We start from the raw sequence: 10,232 nt of genomic DNA on the forward strand, positions 1-10,232 counted from the left end.
CCTCAAGTACTTAGCTTTCAAGCATGTTTTCGTTTCAATAGCGCTCTTAAATGTTTTGAAGTGCTTAAACATGTTACTCTTTTTCTTTGTGAAATACACCCATAGCTTTCTTGAACAATCATCAATAAATATAATAAAAATTTTACTACCACCAAGATATATATTTTATGTAGGCTCTCAAATGTTTGTATACACAACATCAAGTATATTCTTACTCACATCTCTATCATGCGAAAAAGGTTGTCTTGCTTGCTTACCAAACTGACATGCTTCATACACTTCATGAAATTCTACAACTCTAAAAGTAGGTAACCCTACAACTAATCCTTTGGACTACATTAATTTTAGACTTTGCACATTTGCATGTCCAATATGTTTGTGCCATATTTCAATGTCTACAACCACTTCTTTGCCTTTAGCATATATAGCAACATTCATAGCATGAATTTTAACATCTAAAGTAAATAGGGCCAACTTATTTCCTTTTGTGACCAACCTGCACTTATCATTAAAGTTTTCCATAAAACAATACACGTAATACATCTGACAAACTCTTTGTCTAACCATTATGCAAGGATAGGAAAAAAAATTTAATGTGTGAAATTAGGTGGCATGAATCATCACCCTTTTACACCTCTCTAAACCATTCAACATGGCTAGTCATATGATTAGATGCATCTAAATCAATATGCCACGTCATTATGTGTCCCCTTTCTTGTAACCAAATCTCACAGCAATTTGAGTTTTTTTGGCCAAATCTCACAACAATTTGAGAGCAAAAAAGTAAAATATATAGTGTTCTGCTTGCACACAATCTCACAGTAATCTAAGAATTTTGATTTGCCTTGCTTCTGGTGCCTCTACATGCATTATCCAAGAGAAAGTCTGGGAGAATGGGAGAGCTTCTTACCCATTGCTTGCTTGCTTGAATATTTTTTTATTTTCCTTTACTTCAACCTTTAAAATGAGTCTCTATCAGTGGTGTGGCTTTGATTCCATGTCACAAATCACGTGATAAGAGGATTTGCTTGAGCTATTGCACCAAACACACACTATACACACAAAAGGAAGCTCACTCAAGAATATAAGAAGAGATATAGAGACTAAAAATATTTTCTTCCTAGTTTCTTTGTCTTCTTTTATGTACTTTTCAATATACATGAAATATAGATAAGATATAATATTAAAAAAAGTGGCCTACTAAGTCAAATAGTGTATAATGGACAACTAATCGATAGGTGCTATAACTATGCTAGCTATATATAGGTGTAATAATATAAATATAATAAGTGATAAGTTTGTGGCCATGTAAGAGTCATAATGATCACCAATGTGCTAAGTGTAGATGTGCAAACCCATCTAACCAAGCGGTCCATCATCAATATCAGCGCATGTTGAGCTTGTTGTCTCAACATATTTGAGGCACTTTGACTTGAACTCTTAGATACTGTTGTGTACTACCACTTGCCTCTTGATAGTAGAGGATAAAACAATGGTGGAGATAATTTGAGGGAGACTATACAAATAAGCCATACTTTTGTCACATGCTACTTAGAGCTTCTTTGTCATCACGGAGGCGTCATCCTTGAGTTGGGGTATGATGCTACTTTGTTGCTTCAAGGCTATCCCTAGATAGGGTGCTTATGTGTTTCATTTGGGACAATGAGATATTGATTTCATCACATGTTTTATCTTTTCTTCGTCCAAAGAAGAGCCACATTGAGAAACTAGCTCACAAGTAGCTTTGATACAATAGACGTTTTGGTGGGTATGCGTCTCTCCACACAATGACTAGTGAGTATTTAGCTTGTTTTGAAGTGTAAATAGTTGGCATGGATATTTTGTCATAGTCTAGGATCATTTTCTTATTTGGTATATGTATTTATTTTATATTGTTTTGGTATTGGTATCATTTTAGAGTTATGATGCTAAAGTAGTTGAATCTAAGTATTTCTCTTTGGTATCACTTCACACATGCAGCTTCATAACTACGGTCAATTTTTGAACCAATTAAAAGTCACAAGTCCAGGTTCAGTGATGTTTGTATCGTTTAATGAGGCTATTTCCACTAGTACCTAGATGGATGATAAATGAGTTCATAAATGGCATAAAATATTCCATAAATATGCTTAAGTATGCCTTGTTTTACCCTCACATATGTATTAATATTGGGCTCCTTGCAAGGCAAAGCCCCTAGTTGAGCTAGCATGACATTTGCATTGTATTGGGCTCCTTGCAAGGCAAAGCCTTGGCCTAATGAGATCCTAGCTGAGCTAGCATGACATTTGCATGTGCCATGCCAACTGCAAACCTCTTCGAGTGTCACAACAAGAGTGTGGGTTCAATGACCTAATTGGGGGGCACGTTTACACCAACGACACCTGCCTCGTCCGTGGGGGGGGGGGGGGGACCGTTGATTTGTGTAAAAAGGCCCCGGAAATTTTATTTCTCCCGAAGTATTTTGAAATTCAAAATTCAAATGAGGGAGATTGTCTTCTTCTTGTAAGCAGGCGAAGCTCCCCGTTAATCGATTCGTTGTTGTGAGGGAGGGCGCCTGAAAATAGCACACACCAGAAAGGAGGAGGAGGAGGAGAGAAGAAAAGAAAACGAGGATCTTATCTGCCTCTTCTGCTGGTCGCAAGGAAACCCTTGCTTCCTTCTTCTTCTTCTTCTTCTTCTTCTTCTTCTTCTTCTTCTTCTTCTAGACCATTGCCGCATTCGATTCGAGTAGTGTATTTTGTTCGCATTCGAAGCCTTGGAAGCTCCTGCTGTGCCAAAGAGGGCTTCTTTGAACCCGTCGCAGGACAGACCTTAGCCCCTCGGAACTCCTTAGATTCGACCATGGAAGCATTCCATTTGTGTGAATCACGTCCGGATTTGAAGCTCAGTATCGAGATTCCGGTGTTTGGACGCTCTTACTAGATCGAAGAGGCCTCCTTTCAATCGATGGCAGTAGAGACAGAGATCCAGCTAAGCCTTGGAACTCCTCAGATTTGGCAAATCTTAAATACGCAGCCGATGAGAAGAAAAGAACCACAAGCTTGAGGAGGGAAACGCTTGCTAATCTGCTAAGTATTCATTTTATGAAGCTAGTCAAGCTCTCAAATCCGCAGAGTATTCCTTTTATGAAGCTAGTCAAGCTTTCACAAGAAAGCTGACGCCGTATGGGAGAAAGAAGCCTTCATGAAAGTCGATGCACGGCATTGTCAGATTAAGCTACTTATGCTTCTAACAAGGAAGCGGGATAGAAAAGATTGAGAATACATAGATAAGAGATAGCCTGTACGTTGCCATGGGGCCTTGCAGTCCCTCTGATGAAGAGAAGGTTGCATCCAATGTTCTCACCCTTCTAAGCTCCAACCTATGGCATGGGAGAGAGTCTAGGGACAAGGGAAGCAAACAGAGCGTTCAGAAGAGCTCAGCTGCCTTCTGCAGCAGTAGTGGCAGCATGGTATCCCAACACATGGAAGCTAAGCAGCAGTTGGAATCTTTTGATAAGGTTTCCACTGGTGCTCCTCAGTGTGAGAATTGTGATGATGATGGTGATGATTATCATGATGATGATGTGCATGGTGATTGCATGAAGCCGCTCACTAGCCTTGACATTAACATGGATACCATTAGCAGGCACTCAATGCAGTCTCACTACAGCCATCCTATGGGACTCTCCTTAGCTTCAACTCTCACTCAAACCAAGGTCAGTCCAGAGCTCACAATCATCTGTGTTACTAAATTATGCATATGGCAAAGTCTATTGAAAACTAAAGGTTTCTCTTCATCTTGTTGTACATTCTTTTGTAGTTTGATATCAACATTATGATTTTCAGGTCCAGAGTACATCAAGATTTGGCCAAATGGCCAAGCATCGGACAATTGCTGAAAATGAAAGCAAAGAGAATGGTGCTGTGGAAGGTTCAGAGAAAATGCAAGCCTTTGCTAAGCAGCATAAAGGGTATAGACATAAGAGTTTGGGGCATGGTGGTATGTCATACTAAAGATTTTCATAGCTTCCAGCATTGACTTCTTGCTTTCAACAATGTAGTGACACTTTCAACGGAATGAAATCTGCAGGTAATGCTTCTGCATTAAAAATGAGTAGGCTAGCCACTATGGTCTCCAAAGTGGTACCCTTGGATCTCTCAGCAACACATATAGAGGTCAAGAGTAGCGGCATTCAAACATTCTCGACAAGCAAAGAGGATCAATTCTCTGCAAAATTGCCCCAAGGATGCAGCTCTAGAACTTCCCTCTACAGAGAAGCAAAATCCACCATCTCACCTCTGTCCTCCACTCAAGGCTTGAACCTTCTGGGAGAAGCTGCTTGTTTGGATCTGAAAACAGAGGAAGACAATCCAACTATGTCTCATGATTCACAAGAGAAGAAGAGCTATTTGGAAAGACTGGTTGATAATGGGATTTCTGAAAATTTTTCCAAAACTAAGGGGCAATTAAAACCACCAACATATCCAAAGACAAGGCATGTGACTTCAAGCAGTTATAAGAAGAAAGGCAAGCATCAAGTTGCAGCTGCTGCTGTAGATAACCATTGTATGGCTATTTGTGCAGGCAGTGAGAGTGACTCAGGGGCCTTGAGCTCAACTCAAACTTTAGCCACCTGTCAACCAACCTCACTCCTGATAGCTGTCAAGATTGAAGATTCTTTTGAAAACTCATGTTGGGAGCGGGAGAATGCTGCTGTTGGAAGGGTCTCAAGTAATATGAACCTTTTTCATTATGTTTCAAACAAAATACTGGATAATCACAATGTAGATAACAAGGTCAAAAATGGACATCCAGCGAAAAACTTGGAATGCCACATAAAAAGTTCCAACTGCTTCAGACAAGATGACATTTCCACTGCTGGTTCCTCCCAATTAACAGCTGTTAAGCAGGAACATGCTTGCTATTTAAACAAGGAAGGATTATCTAATAGTACTGTGCAGAATAAGAAAGATAGCAAAGCATCAGAATCAAACATCAAATCTAGTAACACGGACACTGTTTCTGAAACGGCCTTGGTGAAGGTCGATTCTCATTCAGGTCCCGATAAATCTTGTGAAGCTTTGAACATTGTTAAATGCCATTTGGCATCAAATACATCTGAACTTGAAGTGAAAAGATTGCAGGAAAAACAAACTATTGACTGTCCTTCAGCAATCATGGAGCCATTCCAAAAGAACTTGAATAAGAATAGGATGGCAGGGCTGTTCGAGTATACTGGACCCAATTTTGATCCACAGAATAATAGAGATCTGGCCCCAAAGTCATGCACTGATGCCTTGGGTGCCTCCATAGGCAACAAGACATTTGTTTCAGCTGTTGGGGTACCTGCAAACTGCTTGTCCTTTGGTTCAGTTGCAAATGCTAGCTTAAGCTGGCAGCAACAAGGGAATGCTCATAGCCAAAACATTTGCACCTCATTGCCTAGAGCACGACGAGGAAGGCAACCTAAAAAGTCCAACTTCTGTCCAAGGAAGAAGGAGATTGTCAACAAATTCGCACGAGTTTGTGCTCCTAGTGGCTTATTAGGCAGCCTTAATCCTGGCATCATAAACCGCTTGAGAGACAAAACACAAGTCCATGCAGTTTTGGCAGCTGTGATTGGGTCAGCCCCATCTTGCAGAGCAAAAGGTGATCCAGGCCAATATCAAGACATTCAAGAAGAGGGAAGAAGAGCTCCAGACTTTCATGACCCACGCAAGGAAAGGTCTCCCAAGAGGAGGAGGAGTACAGATGTGCAAGGGCTAGTCAGTGGTGGTGCATCTCAGCCTAAGACTGCGTTGCATAACAGTGCAGGAGGTGTCGCTCGTCCAACTGGACACGTGAAAAAGCAGGAGGAACGCGATGCTGATTGGGTTTCTGTCGATGTGAGGCAATGTGAAAACGCTTTGGAGACTACAGATACAGGGGGAAGCAAGTTCATGATGCAGCTCAACTGCATACAGTCTGAGGACGGTGGACGCCAACCACAACTTATCGTTAATGATGAGCCCAGGGAGAGTAGCAAGTCTTCTACGGCTGTGTGCACTGCAGGTTTGTTGCAATGAATCCACAAAAGAGAATATGCCACTCCTGCCGCTAGGTCACACATCCATGTCCCCAGGGACCTCCTGTTGGTGGGCAAGCATGTGGAGTCCTATGGGCTGAAAACAGGATGTTTGGACTCATGTATATGTTATTATCTGTTGACTAGTATCTAGCTAGTATATACAATCTAAATGATGCATGTTTATATGCAGCCAATGTAGCATCGTGCTGGCTGGAGCTTTTGCGCCTCGATATCAAGGGTCGCCTTTCTGGTAAGGGCGTCGAATCCTTATAATGCAGTTTGTCTCTTTCCGTGTCCCGTTTAATCTGCATGTCATCTAATAGTTTTGGATTAGATTTGTGAGGAAGAGGGCGCACAATGCTCTGCATATAAGTTTAGAAGTCAGATTCCTGGCGGATAATTGCGCAGCACAACTTAAGTGATTGATTCTCAGTCAACCGATGCCACTTAGAACCTCGTACGGAAAGGCCTGATATTCGAATGATTCTCAGTAGTGTTAGAGGACGTCATTCATATGTTTTGCAAAATTCGAGCCCAAGAGATCTCGCATGATTCTTGATAGTATATTAGTATTAGAGGGAGTCATTGATATATTTTCCAAAGTTTGAGCTCAAAAGGGCCAATTGAAGATGGAAAGCAGTGGTTTTTTGAGGGTTTTTCTGTTTTTGTAGGCAACTTAGGAGGTCGTTGACTATCTTCCTTGGGCGGTGGTTAGACATCTCCCCAAGTAAGATTTAGGTCCTCATTGATTATCCACAGATCTGAGTGTGAATCTGCAACACAAAAAAAAGAGCGTTATGAGGACATAAAAGGCCGGTTGTTAACTCTGAGGGATAAAGCTTTATAATAACAACAACCGCTTTTGCAAAGTGCTGCAGCACCAAGATGCAATGAAGGTTTCATTACCTGATACTTTCCGATTGACTCATAGAAGACTCCAAACCGAGTTCAGTGTATCTTCAAAATTCTCAAATTGACATTCCATAGTGAAAAATCAAAACCCAAATTGAGGGACGATGCTGGGAAGTGCGCCCTTTGATATAGTGTTAAAGCTTGGGGTTTCAATGTGACCATAAGCTTGGGGTTTCAATGTGACCATCAAACTAGGTAGGGCCATTTATGTTGAGTGAGTTTGTTCCTCGTGCACTGCACTATCCAAACCCCTTGAGGGTGTGATTCAAAATGAGTGAAACAACAATCTATGTACTCGGACTTTTTTGATGTTTTCAGTCCCTTATGGGTGTGATTGGAAAGTAAAAAGAGGACTATCAAGTCTTCCAGTTATACAATCGATGTTATCGTAAGAAAGAGAAAAACTTAATTGTGTGGTTGATAAAAATCTTAGGACGATGGAAGTTAACAACAAACACAAATACAAGAGAATGGAGCACAATGAGTGTGAAAGGTGTCGACACATATTTTCAGCCATATCAAGAATAGCATTGAAGTATCCAAATGTTGGACGTTTAGTTTAAGGCATAGAAATCCGTGGATGAGATGTAGGTCATCACTGAACGTGACAGTGTAGAAATAACCCTCGAAGATAGGGTGCACAAGCTTCAATCTGTGGTCATGTTGGACTCCTCTCATCTTTGGAGAATGCATGTGCAAGTGAAAGCATATCTAAGGCTCGAAACTAGCCTTTGGAATCCGAAAGGGGAAGTAAACCTTGATAAAGCAAACGTTGAGTTCAACAAAAGAACAAATTCAGCTATTGAATTCCACACATGATTAGAGCTAGAGTGCTCTTCCACCACTTGTTAGCCCCATTGCTTTCCCATTTGATATCTATTTAGAATACTGAAGAATGCTTCGAATGATTACAAAAGGTTGGATTTCTAGCAGTCTCCTATCACATACTTGATCAATTCGTGTTCAATGGCTTTGTTACCGTCATTGTTGGTCTCTTACCAAGTCTAGACTTTTCAAACATCCTTTTGAAAATGACGACCAACAGTTAAGCTCCAATTTGTGGAGCATTTGCTTGGATATTTTTCTTGCACAGTCCTCACTAATCCTTGTATGGAACAATCATGTACAGCTGGCTGGGGATGTCAATGCTTATTCCTATATAATGCTATAACCCAGTTTTAAGCAATAACTTCGAGGCACTGATTCACAATAACGCAATCTTATCAATAAGATCGACCCTTTCTAATCATCTCTGTTGCTCCCATCCTTGTTTTCTTGTAATAATTGCTCACATTAAGTTGCACAGAGTAACTGCCTGTTTTTTGTTCTTTCAGCTCTGAAGAGAAGCAGAAGGAGAGTTCGCAGTGTTGTTATATCCGGTCAACTAGATGAAAAGCTGCCACCTGGGGTTGATTTGCTGAAAAGGCCCTTGGGTCCAACAGCGTGCAGTAAGGAGTTAAGCGGAACAGAAAGCCAGATGGATGAGACGCAGCAATGGAGGTCATTCTTCTTGCACATGGATGGTTTATTGAGTGCGGAGGGAGCCAGACTCGTAAGTCTCGGAGAGCTCTCTTCTAACATTTTCTTCAAGGTTGGTTGGACAATGTGACCTAAACTTACGTGGTTTGTTGGGGGCAGGAAAGCTGGCTGAGCCAGATAGTTGAGATGCAGTCGCATTGCCAGAACAACCAGAGCTACTTGCCAAGGCTAGATATGGCACAATGTGTTCTTAAAAAGGAGGACAAGGTGACAAGGTGAGTTTTAAGAGTGCTTGATTGCTGCACGTTTGGTGTATGCTTTCTCAGAAGTAGGGGTTAATGACTAAGTCTGAACACTGACAGAACACAAGGCTCTCTGGAGGGTACCCTAGCCATGGCTGCCACAGCTGCTTCCATCTTTTCTACTGCCAACCTGGCGACAACTATGGAGATCAAAAGTTGAAAGTCTGATTATATTATTTAACACAGCATCTGTAAGTTAGTTGGGTGTACTTGTATGCAAGCTTCTTACATTGCCATTTCTTATCTATACTACCCAAGATCATACTAACAGAGATACACACAAGCCTTCAAGAAGGCTTCCTGATCTGAGAGAAACTTGCTCACTAACTAACTGTAATACATCTATTCCATTGGGGTATGCAGCCTAGCAATAAAGGTGAGATTAAGGATCTCTCTCTCTCTCTCTCTCTCTCTCTCCCCCAAAAACCGACACAAAGGTGGTTGAATTAAAGAATAATCAGATATACAAGAGACCTAAAGCATGCAAAAGCCATGTGCACAGCTAAAAGGGAGAAGATGAAACGTGCTTTTTTCTAAAGGCCCCGAATAGGAAGTTTCGTGCACCGTTCCTTAAACAAATATGGCTTCTGGACAACCTCCAACGAAGCAATCCTTGCTCGATACATTAATCGAAGCCACTTGTCGAGGACGACCTTCGATTTCAACCGGCGAGTCACACGTGAATGCGTTCAGTTGGCTAGAGATGCCACAGCCTAGACTTGAAATATGTTAGACTATTGTGGTTTGTAGTGTGTTGATATAAGGTAATATTTTCAAGACTTCGATTAGTATTTATTTGCACATCATAACGTCTAGACCTGTTTTCTGTTGGTAAGTAGGCAAGAAACAAAAAGATGAGATGTAGTTTTTATACATGTAATATATAAGACATAATGCCTATTAGTAGTCTTGTAGTCTTGTATTAATTGCATCATGTCATTAGCAAGGAGACCTTCAATATGAACTCTCTACATAAAAAGCTTAGCGGCTTTCATGGTTGTAGCAATCAATTTCATCATTGTATAGCCCTCTTTATGACTACACCTCATAGATGATGAAATAGAATACTTGCCTAATCTCTACAACCTACATTGCACTAGTTTTTGATTTTTAGGTATTGTTGAAATTTTGTTATAGCCTTTCCTCAAATTTCTTACTTGCTACTTTGAGATACGAGTTTTTTTCCTAAGGGCTTTAAAGATTGCAAGGCTATCCCTCCTTATAGCTTGGAAGACTTGTGTTTAAATTTTGTTTTCCTTTTTCATCATCACCTTGTTATGGTTGCTCCATACATGTTTAGCTACAAGTGCTCTCACGACATTTCAAAGTTTGAGAGTTTTTTCTCACCACAAGTGCTCTCATGACATTTCACTTTGCATGTGTCCTTGTTGAGACCTTCCTCTTCTTCCCTTGGAGATCTCTCTAGAGTCTCACATTGTAGAATAGTTTTGGTTGGGGATTGCTTAGTGACTTCAACACCTTCATGTTCA

General features: G+C 40.8%; 1 protein-coding gene across 1 annotated transcript; it reads left to right on the plus strand.

Annotated features, from left to right (window-relative positions):
- The first annotated feature begins 2,452 nt into the window (after positions 1 to 2,452).
- On the plus strand, positions 2,453 to 9,595 carry LOC148039694 (uncharacterized). Its single transcript, XM_087693094.1, has 7 exons — positions 2,453 to 3,697; positions 3,828 to 3,981; positions 4,072 to 6,033; positions 6,240 to 6,299; positions 8,296 to 8,513; positions 8,600 to 8,715; positions 8,803 to 9,595. The coding sequence occupies exons 1-7, from the start codon at positions 3,293 to 3,295 to the stop codon at positions 8,900 to 8,902; spliced, it is 3,015 nt and encodes a 1,004-aa protein (XP_087549220.1). The 5' UTR covers positions 2,453 to 3,292; the 3' UTR covers positions 8,903 to 9,595.
- Positions 9,596 to 10,232: the final 637 nt, after the last annotated feature.

This window comes from Lygodium microphyllum, chromosome 2, assembly GCF_053477565.2.
Source record: "Lygodium microphyllum isolate KBCC chromosome 2, Lygodium_microphyllum_v1.1.10, whole genome shotgun sequence".
NCBI classification, from domain to species: domain Eukaryota; kingdom Viridiplantae; phylum Streptophyta; class Polypodiopsida; order Schizaeales; family Lygodiaceae; genus Lygodium; species Lygodium microphyllum.

Bases quoted from the DNA above. Each gene is read 5' to 3' on its own strand.
- LOC148039694 (XM_087693094.1), top strand. From the start codon at position 3,293: ATGGGGCCTTGCAGTCCCTCTGATGAAGAGAAGGTTGCATCCAATGTT. The intron at 8,514-8,599 runs GTAAGTCTCGGA...TGTTGGGGGCAG, and splicing joins GTGCGGAGGGAGCCAGACTC to GAAAGCTGGCTGAGCCAGAT. The intron at 8,716-8,802 runs GTGAGTTTTAAG...GAACACTGACAG, and splicing joins AAGGAGGACAAGGTGACAAG to AACACAAGGCTCTCTGGAGG.